The sequence below is a fragment of the Lissotriton helveticus genome, chromosome 11 (assembly GCF_964261635.1).
Source record: "Lissotriton helveticus chromosome 11, aLisHel1.1, whole genome shotgun sequence".
In the NCBI taxonomy this organism is placed as follows: Eukaryota; Metazoa; Chordata; class Amphibia; order Caudata; family Salamandridae; genus Lissotriton; species Lissotriton helveticus.
Window position 1 is genome coordinate 538,454,270 of NC_136072.1, and position 23,102 is coordinate 538,477,371.

At 46.8% G+C, this 23,102-nt stretch overlaps 1 protein-coding gene across 3 annotated transcripts in view; it reads left to right on the forward strand.

Moving 5' to 3' along the window:
* Positions 1-23,102, forward strand: part of ANK1 (ankyrin 1) — a 1,318,767-nt gene that overhangs the window by 694,402 nt on the left and 601,263 nt on the right. For all 3 annotated transcript variants that reach the window (XM_078666235.1, XM_078666236.1, XM_078666234.1), the window contains 2 exons: positions 6,854-6,952; positions 8,783-8,881. In XM_078666235.1, the coding sequence (XP_078522361.1) occupies positions 6,854-6,952; positions 8,783-8,881 (198 nt within the window). The remainder of the gene's footprint in view (positions 1-6,853; positions 6,953-8,782; positions 8,882-23,102) is intronic.

The following is a 23,102-nucleotide window of genomic DNA, read 5'->3' on the forward strand; positions in this document are numbered from 1 at the left end:
ATCAGGCGCCAGCCGCCCTCTAGAACCTTCTCCTCAGAGCTCAGTACCTCAGATTTTCTACCGCACGTCGTGTGAAAGGAAGTCTCCCTGAGTTCTGCTTTCTCTACTCTCTTCAGGTTTTTCCTGTGTTTTCAGCATGTCTTCAAGTAAGAAGTCTCTTTTTAGACCTTGCTCTTCTTGTGGAAAGCTACGCCTTTATTCAGAAGAACCACACAGTAAGTGTATTTACTGTCTTTACCCCGACCATGATGTGGGTGAATATAAGTTCTGTAGAACTTTTTCCACAAAGACTCTTCGGGACAGGGAAGGCCATCTCCTACTGTGGCTTCAGAGACTTAAAGACAGGGATAATGTACTTTCTGATGCCGAAAGTCTCATTTCTGGTCGTTCCCTAGCAGCTTCAAAATGTAGTAGTGTGCAGGAGTTGCCCTCTCCATTCATTAAGAAGAAGAAGATGTCTCTCTCTATGGCCCCTGCTGTGTCTTCACCTCTACCTACTACTTCCACGCCCACGAGACCTGGCTCTCAGGTGTCTGCTGCATCTTCCACTCATGTTTCTGTGAAAAAACATGTTTCATCGTCGACGGGAGCATCGACTGTCGTCCCGACGGCGAGATCTGTCGTCTCCGGCTCGTCGACGGCGACAGTGACGTCTGCTACAGGATCATCGATGTCTGTTTCGTCGACGTCATCGTCGTCGATGAAGGTATCCCTTAGTTTCAAGACTGTGTCATCTGTCATTCCAATTGCTTCGTCGTCGACGAAGAAAGTTCCACGGTCGACGCCCAAATCATCGTCGACGAAGAGTTCTAAGAAATCAGCTTCGTCGACGGCCCCGTCGATGAGTACTCCGTCGACGACAGTTCCGTCGACGACCGCTCCGTCGACGGCGCCATTGCCGTCAACGACGGTACCGTCGACGAAAGCTCCGTCGACGGCGCCATTGCCGTCGATGACGGTACAGTCGACGACGGATTCTTCAAGTTTAATTCCATCAACTCCATCGTCGTCGTCAGCTCCGTCGACGACTTCTTCTGTGTTTGCCTCTCTGACTTTGCTGCCACTGTCGTCCACTGGGTCTGCCACTGTCGACCCACTTCACCAGCGCCGCAGAGTGCCTATTGACCAGATTTCTATCACCAGTGATACACAGCCTCCCTCGCCCTTGTTTGCCACGGACTCGGAGCAGGACTCGGAGGAAGATGTATACAAGTCTTTTAGAGTGGCACGTAGTCCATCTGATTTAGTCATCAAGTGCCATGATTATAGTAACGATGATGAGGACCAATCTTTCCAACAGGAGGAAACGCCTGTTCAAGTTCCTACTGCGACTTTGCCTTTGTCGCTCATCTCTAATCTCCAGCATATGTTGGACGACTATAATAGGCGTTTCCCGCCATCTCCACAGGTGCCCACGGTTCGTTCTGTTCTGACGCCTGTTGCAGTATCTACTTCGGCTCCACTATCGCCAACTTCTGCTCCTCAAGTACAAACGTCAGTTCGGATACACATGACAGTGTATGCCGACGACGAAGATGAGATTCCTTCAGACCGCGAAGATGGTGAGGTTCGAGATGATGATGAGGATATGGCGGAGTGGGATGACTATCAAATTCAGACACCGTCCCCCTCTCCGGTAACACCAGGAGATTCTCCTCCTGTGGACATTGCGAGTTTCCATCAGCTAATGGATAGGGCGGCTCAACGCTTCAAGTTACCAAGAGTCCAGAGGGAAGAGGATTGCTTCCTCTATGATTTTAAGAATCAACCATTCAACAAGTCCATACTGTTCCCATTATAGACTTTATCTGGACTGAAGGGGTGAAGTTGATGCAGATCCCAAATTCACTACCGGCACAGATGCCTCGATTGGAAAAGAAATATAAGGCGCCTGTCGGCACTCCAGCGTGCCTCATTGGACAGCCGAAACCGGAATCGGTGGTTACGCAGGCAGCTCAGCGTCGTTCTCGGAACCCAGCGTCTACTGTTACTGCTCCACCAGATCGCGAAAGTCGTCACCTGGATGCTATAGGCCGCAAGTTTTCCACAATGGCCTCCACCACAGTGAGAGCGGCCAATGCTTTGGCCATTTTGGGGCACTACGACCGCCAGATGTGGGCAGACATGTCTGCTTTTGTGACTTTGGTTCTAGATGCTTCCAAGGCGGAAGCCTTGCAACTTCTCCAAGAAGGAGAGAGCACATCGGAGGAGATTATTGACTGTGCCTGTACTGGTTTCCGGCAGCTCGCAGGAGCGGCTGTTCTACGCAGGCAAGGTTGGTTGCGTTCCACATCCTTTCGCCAGGAGGTGCAGGCGAACTTCCAGGATATGCCGTATGACGGCGAGTCACTTTTTGGAGCACATGTTGATGAGGCGCTACAATCCATCAAAAAAGACACTGACACTGCTCGCTCTTTAGGAACCTTACAATTTCGGAAACAGCCCTTTCGGGGTGCACGCGGACGCGGCACCACTTCTACTTTTCGAGGAGGAAACAATCAGTATCACTCCTACAACCAAGGCAACCAACGCTACTCCAATAACCAGCAACAGTCCTCCCGTCAGTAGTCTTCAAAGACCTATAGGGGGAAATCTTCTTACAGAGGATCTGCTCCCAAGAGACAATGACTTGCCTTTACCCCCAAAGAGTTGGAGGTCGAATCTCCCTGTTCTTTTCTCAATGGTCCTCCATCACTTCGGACCGTTGGGGTCTGGACATTGTAGAGAGGGGCCATGCTTTAGAATTCATCAAACTTCCTCCTCCCACTCCACCTTCCGGCCCACCACCAGCCCACATCAAGGAACTCTTACATCAAGTTTGCCTTATGATACAGAAGGGTGCCGTCGAAGTGGTGCCCAAGTCTCAAAGGGGGAAGGGATTTTATTCCCGTTTTTTCCTTATCATCAAGAAGACAGGGGATTGGCGGCCGATATTGGACTTGCGAGCACTCAACAAGTATCTCAAGTGCCAATCCTTCCGCATGCTAACGCTGGTGGAGATCTTGCGCTTACTCTCAATGGGAGATTTCATGGCAACCATCGACCTCCAAGACGCCTAATTCCATGTCCCTATTCTTCCGCGACATCAGTAGTACTTGCGTTTCTGCGCGGGACGGAGGGACTTCCAGTTCAGAGTGCTGCCTTTCGGCCTACACTCCGCCCCTCGTGTCTTTACGAAGGTGTTAGCTCCTGTGGTAGCTTATCTGCGTCTTCAGGGTGTCCAAATTTTTCCATATCTGGATGACTGTCTCCTAAAATCACAGTCTCGCACACAGCTGCTTCAGGACACACGCCTTTGTCAGGAGGTATTTCGCTCCCTCGGACTTTCCATCAACACCGAAAAGTCCCAATTACATTCAGCTCCCTGCAAGAATTTTCTAGGAGCCACGTTGGATACAACTCTTGCAAAAGCATTTGTGTCTCAGGAGCGTCAACAAAAGATTCTTCAATTAGTGTCTCTTCTACGGACAAAACAGTCCGTTTCAGTCCGACTCTTAAAGTCATTTCTAGGGATGGCGTCATCGTGCATTGCACTGATCCCAAATTGCAGACTACGAACACGCCCCATTCAAGAAGAATTGGACGGACAGTGGCGTCAGGTCACCGGTTCCTTCAACGACATAGTCTGTGTCACCGCTCGCATGAGAGCGGCTCTCAAATGATGGGCGCAGCCATCCAATCTTTTGGCAGGGACTTCGTTCCTTTCCATCACTCCGGAACTTACTCTAATGGCAGACGCCTCGTTGGAAGGATGGGATGCACACCTTCAAGGCCTGTCCATAAAGGGCAAGTGGACTCTGCCTCAGAGAGCCTGGCACATCAACAGGTTGGAGTTGATGGCCATTTTTCTAGCGCTCAAGTCATTCCATCCATTGATCCAAGGGGAGTCAGTCCTTATTCAGACGGACAACACAACCAGCATGCATTATATCAACAAGCAGGGCGGAACAAAATCTCCAATCTTGTCTCAACTGGCGCAGTCGATCTGGGACTGGGCTCTAAGTCACCACATCACTCTCACCGCAGTTCATCTTCCAGGTGTCTCCAACATCCTAGCGGATTCCCTCAGCAGGTCCACGTCATCGACCCACGAGTGGGAGTTACATCAACCAACACTCGATTTTTTGGCGGTGGGGTCGTCCGCCGCTGGATCTTTTTGCCACACCAGAGAACCGGAAATGCCCATATTACGCAAGCTGGCATCCCCACTGAGGGTCACAGGGCAATGCCTTTTTGATGAATTGGTGCAATCTGTTTGCTTACGCTTTTCCTCCAATCCCTCTGGTGCCTCGAGTATTGTGGAGGATGCGGAGACAGCCTTGCCACATTCTTCTGATCGCTCCCAGATGGCCTCGACAGGCATGGTTCTCGGAGCTGCTTCTTCTATCCCAGTGCGAGCCCATCCTTCTTCATCTTCGGGTGGACCTCCTCACGATGGACAAGGGTCAGATTTGCCATCCGGACCCCTCCTCTCTGAAATTGTCAGCATGGAACCTGAGCACCTTGAATTTGCCCATCTAGCCATCCCGCCAGACTGTAGAGACATTCTCGCTCAGGCCAGAGCTCCGTCAACTGTTAAAACCTACAAGCTTAAAGGGAAGAGATTCTGCCATTGGTGCGCAGCTGCTGGTGTCCATCCCATTCGTTCCACGCCTGCGCAGCTCTTCCCGTTCTTTTTGCAACTGGCTCAGTCCGGACTTTCAAATTCAACTTTGAAAGTTTTTCTGGCTGCAATTTCCCGCTTCTGCCAGGATGGCTCCAACTCACTCTGTTCTTCCAGGATAATACGACAATTTTTCAAAGGATTGTTCCGCAAATTCCCACCAATTCGGCGCACTCCTCCTACTTGGCGCCTTAACGTCATTCGAACCATTCGAACCTATACACAAGGCAGACTTGAAGTTTCTCACTTCTCCTTGCGCTGACATCATCACCTCGCGTAAGTGATATTCATGCCTTCACTATAAAACCTCCTTTTCTTCAATTTCAGCCGGACTGTGTAGTGCTTCGCACTAATCCCACCTTCTTGCCTAAGGTGCCTTCGGATTTCCACATCAACGAACCTGTTTCTTTGCTAACCCACAGTCTCCAGCGGAGCAGCGCTTACACTCCTTGGACATTAAAAGGTGCTTAAAGTTCTACATCAGCAGAACGGGCCCTTTTCGCAAATCTGATCAACTGTTCATAGCTTATGGACGCTTCCACAAAGGGCGTCCAGTTACCAAGCCTACTATTGCTCGTTGGGTTTCCTCGGCCATTGCTTTCTGCCATCAAAAGGCAGTCAAGCCTCTACAGTCTTCAGTGAGGGCCCATTCTACCCTTCTAGGGCGATGTCGTCTTCCACTGCCCTGTTCGCCGGTGTGCCGCTGCATCAGATCTGCAGAGCAGCCACGTGGTCCAGCAGACACACGTTTAAGAAACACTACTGCCTGGGTGCCATCAACGAAGCAGATACTGCCGTGGGACAGGCTGTGCTTCGCAATCTTTTTCAATAAGGTGAGCTTCTGTCTTCCCTCCTCCATTGTGGTTCACCATTTTGCTGTTATGACTTGCATGACTATATATATATATATATATATATATATATATATATATATATATATATATATATATATATATATATATATATATATATATATTATTTTGGTCTTATAAGTCTGTGCATGTGTATCATGACTATGGAAGCCTTTTTCGGCTATTACTGCTTTCTATCCTATATTCAAGCATGTAAATCTATGAAAGACACCCTAATACTGGAGAAGAACAATTGTTACTTATGTTGGTGTCTTTCATAGATTCACATGCGACCCGCCCACCTCCCCTCAGAGGCTCTCTTCTCCTCATAGACTCTATGGTCACTCTTGTGCTACGAAAATCTGAGGTACTGAGCTCTGAGGAGAAGGTTCTGGAGGGCTACTGGCGCCTGATTGGCTACAGTTTGGACCAACATAATGACAGGAATAGACTACAAGTGTTTTTTCTCTCTTCATGTATTCCTATGTAGGAATTATGTCAAGGCATTTTCTGCCTTTTTCTAATGTGTATTTCATGTGTTTATTTACCGTGGGACTCCCACTCCGACGACGGGGAATATTCAAGCATGTGAATCTATGAAAGACACCAATACTGGAGAACCACCTGTTTACAGGTAAGTAACAATTGTTCTTTCTCTTAATGCTCTTATAAAGCAGCCCGTCAGGTCCTTGGTGCCACCCCCATGCACTGTTCATCAGCGTGCCCAGCACAATGAAGATGGACCTCTACCACTCTGGTAAGTCTGTCTGTGGTCCCTCCCCACCTGCATATCTCACATCTCTGGGCAATAGCCCTCTGTCATTGTAAGCTGATTCCAGGACGTAATGAAGAGAACTCTCTACCTAATACTGAGTACACCACAACTTAAGCAAGCCAGTGGCTAAAGTGGCAAAACCCTCTTCTCTAAAGCCTTGAGCAAACACTCATGACAAAGTGACAGAACATAGAGCAGTCTCTCTCCTACACAGCTGTGCACGAAATGTTAGGTGCGTTGAATGCATGTTTCCATTCACAAGTGGCTGTGTTTGGGACAGGGGCCTTCAAGCCTAATCAACAACTGGGAGGACAGAATCCAGGCAGTTCGGGGGTAAACCGCTAGCTGCTGACGTTCATCATGGATGCATTTTATGCTGATGATGGGATGCAGCTTGCAGTTTATGTATCTAGTGCATACATTGTGTTGATCTGGATCTAGTTTGTGGTTGTGGATCTAGTGTGCAGTTTGTGCCGATGAGTTGTACAGATAGTGTAGTATGTGATAAGGATGTCTGGAAGCATACAGTTTGTTTTTGATGATGTTTAACTTGCTCTCTTCTAGAGTTGCCTCACTCCGCTGCACCTTGTAGCTCAGGAGGGCCATGTTCCAGTGGCAGACGTCCTGATCAGTCATGGAGCCTCCGTGGGGGCCACTTCACGGGTAAAATATCACCATTAGGCCAGTTTTGCAACTCCAACATAATGTATGTTTGAAGCATGCCCAGCACCCGTTGTGAAATGGGGTCTTGTGATGCTGAGAGTGCAGCTGCACTTTGAAGACTTTAACGCTTCTCAGAGACGTGATTCTTGAAAAAGTCCCTTTGGTATGTCTAGAGGGTCATGATCGCATTTGTAGGGTGTGAAATCACACTGGGAGAAGACGGGGCTGTTCCTTGGGAAGTTTCACTGGCACAAACAGGCAAATGACAAAAATCTGGCAGGGCTGTGGAAAGATGTGCTCTGTATATCCTTTTAGATCTGTAGATCTTGACATTTTTGCGGAATGGCATTTTTTTGCATATCCCCAGGTGAACTTCTAACAGTGGTCAGTGCTAGAAAGTGAGAGGAAGAATGTTGCATGGTGTTTTATGTTAATGGATAGGTCCTCGAAAGGGAGGGGCTAACCGTTTGTGGAATGAAGACCTCTGTATAACCTAGAACAAGCCAGGAACTGACAGTGCAGGGTACTCATTAGTCCTGTATATCCTCATTAGAAGGACTGAGTACCCCTTCAACACCAGAATTGGATGGCGTGGTTGACTGCAGTTGTGTATGATGCAGGCGAGGTGGGAGGATCAAAGGGAGGCACTTGAACAGAAGTGGCACTAGGTGATAGTTCTGATTGTGGAACAGCGAGGTAAGAGAGTGAGAGTAAATCCGATGCTGGTGCTCATGTTGGAACAGGAGCAGGGAATGTGTATGATCTTTGTTGTGGAATAGTGGATTGGGTGGTAGGTGTATAGAACGATAGGGTTCCTTCTTCCTGGATAGCTGATTGGTATCAGTGCTAGTTGTAAGTCCTTGCTCAGGTGTAGTGGATTTTTTATGGGGCTGAGTTCCTTGGTTAAAGATGATGGTAGTTTGTGCCATGATTTTGGGGTAGTGTGTTTGGCATTGATGAGGCTGATGGAGATTATTGTTTAGGGATATTAAGACAGGGAGGGATACTGATGGTGGATGTTCTTGTTCAGGGCCAGGGGACTTGTGGGTGATGGGCGACTGTGCTTATTGTTCAAGTTTTAATGGTTTTGAGGCTAGAGAAAAAACAGATGAGTATGAATGTATAAAAATCCCAAGTTATCCCAGGCTAGGAGGGCGAGAAGTTTATCCAGTCTTGGCTTTTTATCTTAAACGTATTTGCAATCAGGAACTTGCAGATTTACTTCCCCTTTAACAACTATAGGAATGAGAATGCAGAGTAATTTGGGCTAAAAAGTCAGGACTTGGTGAACATGTCTCAAACCACATGGCACAACATGAGATTTTGGCGTTATGGAATAGCAGACGCAGATGATTGAATGTTGTTTGGTGACAGTAGATGGGGCATGTAGTTGCAGGGGAGGCCATAATTCATGGATAATGGGCTATAAAGGGTAGTGCTAATGGGGTGAGTGCTTTGGTTTAATGGATGTTTTGGGGCCAGTAGTGGGTGCAGAGTGTAGATCTAGTTTATGGGAGAGCAGCTTGGTGTGTTGCTGGTTACTGTGGTCAGCTAAAGGGACAATGGCTCTGGCTGGATGTGGTGGTGGCGAATGATGGGTGTCTTAGCTCAAGCATATGGGATAGTGAGGGCAGAGGGGTTGTAATACTAGTCCTTGTGCAGGGAAAGTTAACCAGGTGGGTGTAGAGATGGGGCTAGACAGAATTTTAGTCTGAGTTAGAAACTGTGGTTTTAGAAGCCCTGTGATAGCACAGTTACAGTGAACAAAGCAACATTGTCTTCCCTGGTCTCCAGGTGTTACTCATTATTTCCTATTTCGGCTTGCTTTAGATGGGATACACACCTCTGCATGTGGCATGCCACTACGGAAACATAAGACTGGTAAAGTACCTCCTGCAGCACCAGGCCAACGTTAACGCAAAGACCAGGGTAAGAAGACCTTTTTGCATAATGGTGGGTCCCTCATTCCCTTTTTCTGCACACCGACTATCCCTCCCGAGGCCTTCCCCTGTAGAACTGCCTTCCTCTGGACTGTGATTTTCTTTCTTGTGCACTGCACTTTCTATTTAGTGAACATCTTCACACTCAGTGGAGTAGGACCTCCTTAGACATTATTAGAACATCCTGGGGAAAAATGGGAGTTTCTCCTGCTAATCAGAGTGCTTGGATGCAGGTACCAACTGGTTACGTTCTCCTTGGATTCCTTCTCCCTAGTCTGCTTCCTACTGCCACAGACTGACAATCAGAGCAGGAGCCTTGCACAAGTGGATAGTGTTTCAGTTGTCAATCAGTGACAACAGTAACCAGGGGAGGTAGGGAACTGCTCCAGCAGTCACTGCTAGTGAGACTTACCCATCTTCAAGAGAAACAGTACCCACTTCCTTGCCCTTCTCTGACAGTTTATGTTACATGACTGCTGAGACAGGAACTAACATGCTTACTTGTGCAGCTCCCACTTTAACTGCCATTGAGATACTTCAGCAGCCTGTTAAAAGGGGTGTATACTGTAGGTTGTATTTTATGACATCAAATACAACTGCATTGAGCTACTACTACATAGAAGCAACCACACCAAACATCTGCTATATCAACCAGGTATATGTTCTCTTCCAGGGAATACTCATCAATAGTCATAAGCACTGAATAGTCCCGCCCACGTGCGGGATCCCGGAACAATAGCCAATAATATGCATATATCTACATATATATACACATAAATACCCATATATATAGATAATATGCATACCGTAACAATGTGCTTGGTGTGCCACAGAGGGGAAGAGCCTCTACCTACAAGCTGGGAAAGGACCTCAACCGCCAGACAGCTACGCAGCTGATGCTCTGCTGAAGACTCACAGTGCACAGTGCCAGCTGCAGAGAAGCCTGAGGCATTGCACAGGTTGACAGAAAATCTCCATGAACGCTCGGTGTCAAATGTAGTTTCAATGCAGAATAAGGAGACAGGCTTATGGTTAGGGGTTTGGGGGCGAGTCACAGGGTTAGGATGAGTGAAAGCATAAAGGTTAGAGTTAATGTTAAGAATAGGTGTAGGACTAAAGATAGAGTAAGAGTTGGTTTAGTGTTTTGGTTTGTTTTAGTGTTGATGTAGCTATACTGTGAATTTAATAGATGATTACATTGTAGAAAAAAAAACACTTTCACCCCATACACATTAGAGCATCAGTGCATATAAATGTCAACAACACTGCCAAATCAACAGCATTGTGACACACAATGTGGTAACACAGACCATAGAAACACTTAGCTAACAACCGTCACTAGCACTTCACCCTCTTATGTGCACAGACTGCATCATTAGTTAACAAGTTTGTGCTACATTGTTAGAGAAAGCCTCACAATGGCCAAGCAATAGATCATCAAGTGCCCAATGCAGGAAAATCCAGAGAATCCTTAGGCACTCCCACAGATGCACACAAAAACCTACAGTGACACCAGGATCAAACATAATTTATATCCTTACACTAATCCACATGCCACTTCTAAACTAAAAACTGATCATACTGTCCACTAATCTCACACTATTAAACATAAACAAACGTCAGAGAAAACTGACTTCTCCGTTCTGCAAGAAAAGGTGACCAGGTAGAGAATGAATTGCAGTGTCATGGAAATAGTGGCTGACACTATACAAATGTGAGTACGGATAAGTTACTTACCTGTAATCCTAGTTCTCTTCCAGGGGTTTACTCATCAAAGTAATAAGCACTGAATAGTCCCGCCCACATGCGGGATCCCGGAGCAATAGCCAATAATATGCATAAATCTACATAAGGATACAGGCTTATGGTTAGGGGTTTGGGGGCGAGTCACAGGGTTAGGATGAGTGAAAGCATAACGGTTAGGGTTAATGTTAAGAATAGGTGTAGGACTAAAGCTAGAGTAAGAGTTGGTCTAGTGTTTTGGTTTGTTTTAGTGTTGATGTAGCTATACTGTGAATTTAATAGATGATTACATTGTAGAAAAAACCACACTTTCACCCTATACACTCATTAGAAAACCAGTGCATATAAATGTAAACAACACTGCCAAATCAACAGCATTGTGACACACAACGTGGTAACACAGACCATAGAAACACTTAGCTAACAACCGTCACTAGCACTTCACCCTCTTATGTGCACAGACTGCATCATTAGTTAACAGGTTTGTGCTACATTGTTAGAGAAAGCCTCACAATGGCCAAGCAATAGATCATCAAGTGCCCAATGCAGGAAAATCCAGAGAATCCTTAGGCACCCCCACAGATGCACACAAAAACCTACAGTGACACCAGGATCAAACATAATTTATATCCTTACACTAATCCACATGCCACTTCTAAACTAAAAACTGATCATACTGTCCACTAATCTCCCACTATTAAACATAAACAAACGTCAGAGAAAACTGACTTCTCCGTTCTGCAAGAAAAGGTGACCAGGTAGAGAATGAATTGCAGTGTCATGGAAATAGTGGCTGACACTATACAAATGTGAGTAAGGATAACTTACTTACCCGTAATCCTAGTTCTCTTCCAGGGGTTTACTCATCAAAGTAATAAGCACTGAATAGTCCCGCCCACGAGCGGGATCCCGGAGCAATAGCCAATAATATGCATATATCTACATATATATACACACATAAATACCCATATATATAGATAATATGCATATACATATGCAGCCTGAAAAACACCATATTAGGCTCCAAAACTGCCATTATTGCATGTAAAACCTTTACATTTGACCAAATAAAGACATATAAGTCACCATATATGATATATGTAAAGAAGAAAACTGCCCTGAGTTTCTTTGAAACACACAGCCTTTATTTTCAAAGGTAAAAACAGGCAGGATCATAGAGGCAGGTTCAGCCTAGACAGGCTGCATAGAAAACAGTTGGAAAATTGGCGCCGTGCCTTTAAGACCTCCCGGAACCCCCAGGCTCCTATCATGCACCACAGGTGACAGTTAGGTCAGTTCTTTTTTCGGCTCCTTCTGTGAGGATCCTGGAGCATTGAGCGCGCCAGTTGGTGATATTTTATGACTTTTTTCTGGTAGAAAGATAATTTTTTTGACTTCACTCGATGTCTTTAGTCTCTATCTGACTAATTCAACAATTTTTTTTTACTTTTGCCTATTTTTTCCAGTCAAAATGACGGCCTTATTTAATAAGTGTGGTAAAAAGATGGCCAAGTCAGACCCTCTTTCGGTCTGGATTGCTAGTTTGCCTTCATCCCACAAGCCAGACCAATGTTTCCACTGCAGCAAATTTTCCAAGAGAAACCTTAGAGAGAGGGAGAAGATCAAGCTGCATTCCCTACATGAGAGAGGAGAAACAGTGAGTGGGCGAGAAGATCATCATCCCAGAAAGCCCTCTTCTCATCCTAAAGAGCGCAAGGAAAGAGGTGAAAAAAGAAGGCATTGGTCTCCTTCTCCGTCGAGGGACAGATTGTCATCCAAGGTACCTCTGTGCTCAGAGTCGGCGTCGAGATCGCCGTTGAGACGTCCGTCGACGTCGAAACATCCTTCGCCGTCGAAGCATCCTTCGTCGTCGAGACATCCCTCGCCGTCGAGACAAGGTGAGAAGAGACAGAGGATGAGGTCGTCATCCACGCTTAGGCAGTCCAAGTCTGGCTCGCCTACGACGTCCAGAGGTCGGGACTCGACGTCGTTCCATCGACGTCGAAGTTCGCCATCGAGATGCTCTGGACCGACGTCGAGGTCGACGGCGAGAGGTCTAATTGCATTGATGTTGAGCCGAACACCACGGGCTTCAACACCGAAGAGACTCGAAGAGATCGCCGTCGAAGAGATCGACGGCGAGATCAAAGAAAAGGCCTTCTGGGTCTAGGAGGTCGAGATCCAGGTCGACGTTGAGGAGGTCGACGTTGAGGAGGTCGACGTCGAGGAGATCTAAATTGGCTTCTCCTCCAGCGAAGAGACCTAGGGCGACGTCGAAGGATTGTTCGACTCGTGACGCCCAGGTGGTGACTTCAGGGAGTGCTTCTTCCTCCCCAGGGCTTCAGATCGTGCAAGTATCTCCAGAGCTCTCACCAGTTCCGTCTCCAGCCCGGCCAACCTATATCTCGCCAAGATGGCTAAGAGATATTAGAGAATGGAAGATCCGTAGAATTAACCTACCACTGTCTTCTTCAAGATCAAGGTCACCTTTGATCCAGTCAGTGCATTCTTCGGGGAGACCAGAGCGTGCCACACCAAGAAGGTCCCCATCGGTGAGGAGGCGATCATCACGCTCTCCTAGGAGTAGAACATCACGCCACTGATCTTCTAGAAGTCAAAGCTATAGGTCTTCCACAGGGTCGTCGGATTCCAAGGCAGATTATTCTCCTACTCTTTCCTCATCTCCTCCAAGCAGAATATCACCCATCGATGATGTTCTAACCTTTAATAAGGTTCTCTGCCGTGGGGCTGCTAAACTCCACATTGAAATGCCGGTCTGTGCCACCAAGACATTGTGGATATTTGTAACCTTGCACCAAAAGTCTTCCTCCAGACCTTTGCTTCCTCTAGTGCCTGGATTGCTGGAGCCTGCTCTACACAAGTTTTTCACTCCAGCTGCGGTGGGGGCTGCACCATCTAGAATAACAAAGAAATATAAGGCTCCTGATAATGATCCCTTATTTCAGAGGGCTGAGCCTCCACCAGACTCTGTTATTGTGTCGGCGGCACAAAAGAATCAGACAGGGGCAGCATCATCGTCTGTGCCCCCAGATAAAGACAGTATGGCTATGGACTCTGTAGGAAAGAGAATGTGCACTACCTCGGCTTCCTACATGAAAGTAGCCAGCGCCTCGGCCCTCTGGGTAGATATGATCGCTCATTATGGGACTTCCTGTCACGCTTCACGGAGAAGCTCCCAAAAGAGGAAAAACATGACTTCCTTGAAATCCTGCATGAAGTTGGCCTAGTAGCCAATCAAGTAATCAGTGCAGCGGCTGATGCTTCAGATCTAGCTGCACATGGCTATTCGCATGGGATTTGTGCTCGACGCACAGCTTGGCTGAGACTGACGGGTCTGAAACCTGAAGCACAGCATTGGATTCTTAATCTTCCTTTCAATGGATCATCACTCTTCGGATCTCATGCCGATGATTAAATGTCTCGAATGAAAACCAAGCTTGATACAGTTAAAGCTGTGGGTCTTGAGAAGAGGAAGGACTGCAGGCAACGGTACCGTCCTTACGATCGACGACAAAACCAACAGAGGGTTCAAACCCCTCAATGGTCCTCGCACTAAAATCAAGGAAGGTCACAATTCTCCCAGCGTCGTCCCGGTAGAGGAAGAGGTGGCAATTCAAGACAGTCCACACCTGCTGCCAAGCAACAGCAACAAAAGCAGTGAGTGCTTGCTTCCCCTATCTCCGTTACCCACTCCGTTGGTGGCAAGTGTACATTTTTACCTGGAAGAGTGGACAAAAATCACACTAGACACGTAGGTGCTGAATATTGTAAAGAATGGGTATACCATCAAATTCAAGTCCCCTCCACCTTCCATTCTTCCTCAAAAGACTATCACCCATCGTATAAATCTCTTGAGGGAAGAGGTGTCTGCTCTACTCCTAAAGAACACCATCGAGGAGGCAACAACGTCGGCAAAGGATCTACTCCTGATATTTTTATTTTTTTTATATTTTATTTCTTTGTCCTCATTAGCCTTTCCGTCACCCTTTTCTGTACTATTACCGCCCAAGGGTTTTATATCTCATATGCCAGCATTAGTGACAAAGGCTTGTGGGGACCGGCAGTGTTTTAAGAGTCTTCATCTAGAGCACGGCTACCTTGTCCTCTCATTTCCCACATGTGCGGTAAACATACCAGCGAGACAGACCAAGGCCATAATCATTGGATCATTATTGTTCCACTATCTTTTTCTCGTTCAAATCTTTCCGCCTTCACCCAAAATGTGACAAAAAAGGTAACCAAAATCTACTTTTTTTTCTAATCTGATCCAAGGTGTCCAATTTAGCTGTATTTCTCATGGCTCGAACCCAGTCCAAAAATGTTGGAGATATTGGAGAAACCCATAATTTGCATAGCTCCCTACAGGCCAGCAGGATCGCATAAAAAACAAGTTTGGCTTTATCAACTGTGCCCTTACCTTGCTAATCATATCTTCCAGTAATAATTAGTATAGGGCTTACCTCAATCCTCTGGTCTATGACTTGTGCTAAGCCATTACTTACATCCTCCCAGAACTTTCTGATGTTCGGACATTCCACAAACATATGCAGGTCATCCTCGTTTAGACTTCTGCACTTGGGACACTCCACAACACCACCAGGTTTAAATTTTGAGAGTCTGCGAGGCGACCAATATGCCCTGTGGATCGCAAAAAGGAAATTCCGCCTTAAATTTGCAGGTTTGACTATTTTATATAGCATAGCCATAGTTACTTGCCATTGATTCTCTGTAGCAATATCCGGCAAGCAATCGCCCCACAGGACTTCCGGACCTAGAAACGGGCCATCTTTCATCTCTAGTATTGACCAATACCAGAGAGCAACTTCTTTTTTATAAGAGCAAGTTGAAAAAAGTCTTTCTTCAAACATATTCTGGACCCCAACCGCATTGCCCGGTTTACTCGCCCAGCTGTGAATTTGTAAATATTTAAATCTAGAAAGGCTCCGACCCCACCTTGCCTCATATTGTCCCCAAGCGATCAACTTTCCATCAGGGAATAAATCCCCCCAACGTTCTAGACCCGCCGTTCTCAAGGGAATAGCCAATACATCTCTAGACCACAAAGGCGACCCTGGCGAGTCCCAAATTGTAGCCATATAACCATAGTAAGGAATCTTCATGCCCTCCTAATTTTAAACCAAAGTTCTGCTGCTTTACGCAAAGTCTTGAGCCTTAATTTCTTAAAAAACCTTGGATCCGCAAATTTGGACAAAAAACCGTGCTCATTTTATTTACTACTCATGAGCATTGCAGCAAACATATTTCCCATAGATGAATCCGTCGGATCTCCCAACAGCATTCTAAAATTTTTCAACTGAAAGGCCCAAAAATACAACTAAAAATCCGGGGCTGCAAGCCCCCCTTGATGAGCTTCCTTCGTATCTTTCTCCAGGATATACGCGATCCCTTTGAAGCCCATATAAAAGAGCAAATATCGCTCTGTAGTCTCTTAAGCCATGCTTTTTTAAATGCCAGCGGGACTGTCTCAAACAAAAAAGTCAACTTTGGCAGAATCACCATCTTCACCAGATTCGTTCGACCATACAGGGTACGTGGTAGGTGTGTATTCTCAAAACAAGACCTAGACCACAACGGCACCCAATTATAAATCTCTTTATGGTGTACCATCACATGCAAGACTTTTGCAAATTACTCCTCTCTTTTTAGTTAATGAGGTAGGAGGTACATCCATGTTATGCCATGTTTAAAAACATAAGCCCATACCCTTGGAAACATATAAACAGTTGTGAGACAACAACTAACACACACCTAAGTGCCAAATTAAGGTAAATGAGAAAAAGTGTGTGTGAGCGAGATGGCGCCTCACGGGCGAACCACCAACGGGAACCTGGCAGGTACTCACCAGGATTGCCCTGATCTCATCATTGGCACCATCAAGCTCAGAAAAAATAGGTGTCCGACAAACAAACCAATACACTGTTTGTGAAAGAATGCAGTGTGTGAAAACAACCGGAAGACACAGAAAGTGTCAAACAACAGACATATAAAAGCCACAAACAACACGGAACTTAGCTTTATTCTGTTACTTTCGTGTTGGTTGCGGGATGTTAAAAAAGTGAGAATAGCTAATACCTATCTAGCCAGACTCAACTTGCCGACATGTTTCATTGCCAATTCCAATTTAGGCAATTTCTTCAGGGCGTCACACATTTTTAAGCCACTGCATTAGGACATGCGTTGTCTTCACAACCTCAGTTGACCACCTTGGTGCATACCAGTCGAGAGGTACAAACCCTCATAGGTTTCTGGGTGACTCCAGACGTGAGTCACTTGTCTTCCTGTAGTGATTACAGTAAAGATCACGGGCCCGGCATTTACTCAGCACACCAAGTGGTAGGTGTGCCCAGCCTCGCAAAATAGCAGCGATTTCTCCTTTTATTTTTAGGAAGTTAATTTTAGTAAGCTCTTCAATGTTGTGTATAACCCTCACGCCCAAATATCTCATCTCTGCTTTACATGTTACCCCTTCTGTATCTAAATTCCAGGCCATAATCTCGGTCTATTTCCCCTAAATTGCAGCAGTCAATACAAGGGCTTTTAGAAATAACAAAGGATTTTGGGCATGTTTCTGGATATGAGTTAAATGAGGAAAAGACCGAGATTATGGCCTGGAATTTAGATACTCCTGATATTTTTTGGTCCCAAAGAAAGGTCCAAACAAGGAGTTCAGGCCTATACTAGATCTCAGACGTCTCAACAAATTCATTCTCCGAGAAAAGTTCAGAATGCTGGCATTTCATCAAATAATACCGCTTCTGCATCAAGGGGACTGGATGTGTTCCATAGATCTTCAAGATGCCTATTTCCACATACCAATCTCTCCAAAGCATCGGAAGTTCCTACGGTTTCACGTCCAACCAAACCACTTCCAATTCACGGTCCTGCCTTTCGGGCTGAAGTCAGCTCCTCTCACTTTCTCAAAGTGCATGGCAGTAGTGGGGGCTTTCTTGAAAAAACAGCACATATTCGTCTATCCTTACCTAGACGACTGGCTTCTCAAGAGTGCATCTCCCACTCTTCTGCAACAACATCTCTCGCAATGTATTCATCAGTTGCATCGGCCCCGGTCTGCATGTCAACTTCAAGAAGTCCATCCTCTGGATTTATCCCACATCGCAACACGGCTCTGAACCTACGTCGTCTTCATGGCGCGATCGCGAGGGCGGGGCTTCTGACGGAGCCGGCCATTTTGGCATCGTTGGATGCATCCATGGCCTTCGACACGGTGGAGTGGCCCTATCTTTGGGCGGCTCTTGAGAAATTTGGTTTTGGGCCTGATTTTATTGGTTGGGTCAAGTTGCTGTACGCGGCACCTCTGGCGCAAGTGGTGGTGAATGGTAGGGTTTCGGCTCCTTTCACCCTCGGCAGGGGTACCCGTCAGGGATGCCCCTTGTCTCCATTACTGTTTGCTCTCACCTTGGAACCGTTGGCTGCCTGGCTCCGGTGGGAACCGTCTCTCAAGGGGATTCGCTGGTCTCCGGACTTTGAGGACCGCGTTTCGCTTTGCGCGGACGATATCCTTTTATACCTCACCTCCCCGCGTAAATCTCTGTCTGTTCTGTTTGATGTTCTTGCTTCTTTTGGGGCCAACTCGGGCCTCGTTATTAATTGGGCCAAGTCCTGTGTATATGTTCTTTCGGGGGTTTTGCCCCCCTTGCCGAGTAGACTTCCCATTCAAGTGGTCCATTCGGGCTTCAAGTACTTAGGGATTTTTATTACGTTGGACCCGACGCTCCGCTTTGAGCATAATCTCCTCCCACCGTTGCTTAGACTGCGATTGGATGTGGCCCGTTGGCGCAAGCTTCCTCTATCACCGCTGGGCAGGGCGGCCCTGTTTAAAATGATGTCCTTGCCGCGATTCCTTTACGCGCTTCACAACTCTTATGACGCTATCCCTAAGACCTATTTCCAAGAGATTGAGAGTCTTCAACGGCAGTTGATATGGGATGGGCGACCCCGTATCGCACTCGCAAAGCTCACCATCCCCTGGTATGACGGGGGCATGGCGCTCCCCGATATCAAGCGATATTATTGGGCTTCCCAGTTGTCTGCCATTAATCATGTGATGTTTTCCCCGGGTCGTAATCCTGCATTCGAGATGGACAGACTCCAGCTTCCAGGTGGGGACTTTACTAGAGCGCTTTATTCTCGATCGGCCGGGCGCCATCTTGTGGGCCCATCCAGGATTGCAGTAACGGTGTGGCGGGCTGCGAGTGTGAGTTTGGGGTGGGAGGATCGATTGACGTTAGCGACACCGCTTTATGCATCCGAACGTTTGGGCGGACTCTGGTCTACCAAGGGTTTCGACCGCTGGGATGTGATTGGGATCTGTAAGGTGGGTGACGTGTACTCGAATGGTTGTGTGAAGTCGTTCCAGGCCCTCCAGGCGGAATATGGTTTGAGTGGTAGGGAATTTTTTCGCTACCTGCAGGTCCGACATGCCCTCGTCTCAGTCTTGGTTCCTGATGAGGCCTTGCCTGACTCTTCCCCCCTCGAGGACCGTGTCCTTGATGGGCATCTTCCCGATAGTACTATTTCTCTGATTTACAAGAAGTTGATTAATAATCGGGTGGACTTACTGATCCGACTTCGGGAGGCTTGGGTTTGCGATGGGTTGGAACTGGACGACGAGGATTGGCAATCGGCGCTCTCTTCTCCCAAGGAGGTGGCCATTCCTGCCCGTCTCCGTTTGGTTCAGCTTAAGATTCTTCATCGAGTCTATGTCACTAGTCCGCGTCTGGTTACGATGGGCTTTTCTTCGGATGGGCTATGCAAGCGTGGATGTGGCTTGAGTGCGACTTTTTTGCATATCCTTTGGGAGTGCCCGGTTATAGCTGCTTATTGGACTGCTGTGCTTGAGGTGATGACTGCTGTTACGGAGGTGGCCCTGCGACCGGAGCCTCGCAGATGCCTGTTGAATGTATGGGAACCCACTGACTACTCTGTGGCCCAGATGGGCTACCCTTGGTTACATGATTGCGAAGCGGGATGTCGCGCAACTCTGGGGCGCTTCCAGGCCCCCTGAGGTCTCGAGGTGGGAGGACAATATGGACTGGTCCATGTTTCGTGAAGAGACGGTTTATGTGGCCAGAGGCAGACCCAGGGCGTGGACGAAGGTTTGGGGCCAGTGGAATGATTATCGTGGGGGTATTTGCACCCCTCCCCTTGAAAACACTGCTGAGATTGTCCTTTCTCCCTAGACTAGAGTTCCCGGAACCTTTCCGTAAGGTTTTTTATACTTCCGGTTCTCCCCGCTGCTCCCCTCCCCCCCCTCCCCGACTTGATTGGAGCCTCCGGGCTCTGGGTGTGTTCTCCTGATCGTGGAACCGTCCCCTCCGCTCTTTGGGCTGACCTTAATTATCGTCCATTCGCCTTTAGTGTTTATGTTTTCTTTTTGTAAAAAATAAAAATACAAATTGTTCTGTGATGTCTATAGAGTAACGCTCTGTACTTGAGCTGTACCTATCCACGGGTGTATATTTTCTTACATGCATTTTGCCTTGTTATTAGCGGCCAGCCCGTGAGGTTGTAGGCCCATTCTTGTACTTTTCTATGCTTACTCCAATAAAGGTTTTGAAAAAAAAAAAAAAAAAAAAAAAAAAAAAGAAGTCCATCCTCAATCCAACACAGAAGTCCATCCTCAATCCAACACAGAGGATACACTATCTAGGCGCAACTCTGGACTCAGTCAACGCAAGAGAATATCCTTCGGAGGAGAGACTATCATCCATTCTCCTCAAGTGTCAGACTCTCTTGAAGACACCTCAGCCTACGGCCAGGCAGATTTCCTCCCTACGGGGGTCTAAGGACTCGTGCATTTTTCTCGTTCCAAACGCCAGGCTTCACAGGAGACCTCTGCAGCAGACACTGGAGGATCAGTGGTCCCAAATCTCCAATCGCTGGGAGGACAGGTTGTCAATACCTCTGTTAGTCTGACTCTCCATCAGAAGGTGGATGCGACGGATTCATGTCATCGTGGGAGTCCCTTTTCAAGAGGATATGCCTCAACAGACTCTGGTGACGGATGCGTCTCTTCAGGGATGGGGCGCTCATACGGGATCATTACTGATCCAAGGAATGTGGTCAGAGAAACAGCAACTATACCACATAAACATGCTGGAACTCAGAGCTGTACATCTAGCTCTCAAAGCGCTCTTTCCGTCAATAACATCAACCTTTCTGCTTGTTCAGAAGGACAACACAACAACGATGTACTACCTGAACAAGCAGGGTGGAACAAGATCTAGACCGCTGTCTCTGGAAGCACAGGCAATCTGAAAATGGCTTCTGGCACAAGATATGAGAATATCTGCAGTTCACTTGCCGGGCGTCCTCAATGTTCAAGTGGACGACCTAAGCATTCACTTCGCAGAAGCACACGACTGGGTGCTAAAACAAGAAGTGGTACAAGACATCTTCCACAACTGGGGAACACCAGACATCGATCTTTTTGCAGACGCAGAAAACACAAAATGCCGCGTCTCCGCCTCCAGGTACCCGCAACCAGGGTTCAAGGGGAATGCTCTGTGGATAGACTGGTCAGAGACATTACTCTATGCTTTTCCACCAATTCCACTCATTCCCTTGGTGATCAGAAAGCTGCACGAGGCCAAAACAGACATGATCCTGGTTGCTCCAGATTGGCCTCGCCTCAATGGTGCTGCCATGTCATCCGGATCTGCTGACCAGGGCGAGCAGCAAGGTGTTCCACCCCAACCTGCCATCCCTGAGGTTAGCAGCATGGCTCCTGAGTTCATCCAATACAGACATTTAGGCCTCTCACAGGACTGCATGCAGATTTTAAAAGAGGCTAGGAGAGCTTCTATAAGAAAGTCTTATGCTTTTTAAGTGGAAGCGTTTTTTCATGTGGTGTACTGCTGAAGGTCATGACCCTATTCGAGGTCAAGAACAGGTACTGTTGCCATACTTACTGTCTTTGGCCAAAGCAGGTTTACAGTATTCCTCCATAAAAGTTCACCTGGCAGCGATAACAGCATATAGAAAGTCTCCCACTCAGGCTTCTTTCTTTCAAATGCCAGTTGTTAAAGATTTCCTGGAGAGCCTCAAGAAAGTCTATCCCCCTGTTAGGGCTCCTTCTCCTCCCTGGGAGCTAAATGTGGTCCTATCTAAACTAATGGGCCCCCTATTCGAGCCCATTCATAAGGCTTCCCTGCAACACCTGTCATGGAAGGCTGATTTTCTCGTGGCAATCACTTCTGCGCGTACGGTAAGCGAGATACAGGCCTTATGCTCTACAGAGCCTTATCTAGTTTTTCATGCGAATAGAGTGGTGTTAGGTACTCACCCGAGGTTCCTCCCTAAGGTGGTCTCGGATTTTCACATTAACCAGTCAGTTACTCTTCCCACTTTTTTGCCAATCCGGACACTCCGGCTGAGAGAGCTCTGCACTCTTTAGATTTAAAACAAGTGTTGAAAGTCTACCTTGATAAAACAAAGAGTGTACGAAAGTCTGACCAACTGTTTGTGAATTATGGTCCATTGAATACAGGTTTTCCTGCCTCTAAAAGGTCAATTTCCAGATGGATAGTGTCATGCATTTTTTAATCTTATCAGTTGGCACAAAAGCAGCTCCTGGGAAAGCCGAGAGCACATTCTACAAGAGGCAAATCTGCTACAATAGCAATGCTTAGGAATGTACCAATTCATGAAATTTGTACGGCAGCCACATGGCGTTCGGTTCATACCTTCGCACGCCATTACTGCCTGGATTCTGACACTCTGTTCAGTTTGGTCAAGCATCCCTGAGAAATTTGTTTGGGTAATATATGTTGGTACATTTTTTTTGGTAGGCTGGTATTCGCCCGCAGGGTAAGGGGATGGGCTTGCTAATCTATTCAGTGCTTATGACTATTGATGAGTATCCCCTGGAAGAGAAGGATAAGTTACTTACCTGTAATCCTAGTTCTCTTCCAGGGGTGCAGTCATCAAAGTCATAAGCAACCCTCCCTCCTCCCCGGACAAATACCAGACCTATATATGTACCTGTTGCCCATGCTGTGATTACACTGTTATACGCCGTCCAAAAGAACTGACCTAACTGTCACCTGTGGTGCATGATTGGAGCCTGGGGGTTCCTGGAGGTCTTAAAAGTATGGCGCCAATTTTCCAATTGTTTTCTATGCAGCCTGTCTAGGCTGAACCTGCCTCTATGATCCAGCCTGTTTTTACCTTTAAAAATAAAGGCTGTGTGTTTCAAAGAAACTCAGGGCAGTTTTCTTCTTTACATATATCATATATGGTGACTTATGTGTCTTTATTTGGTCAAATGTAAAAGTTTTACACGCAATAATGGCAGTTTTGGAGCCTAAGATGGTGTTTTTCAGGCTGCATATGTATATGTATATGCATATTATCTATATATATGGGTATTTATGTGTGTATATATATATGTAGATACATGCATA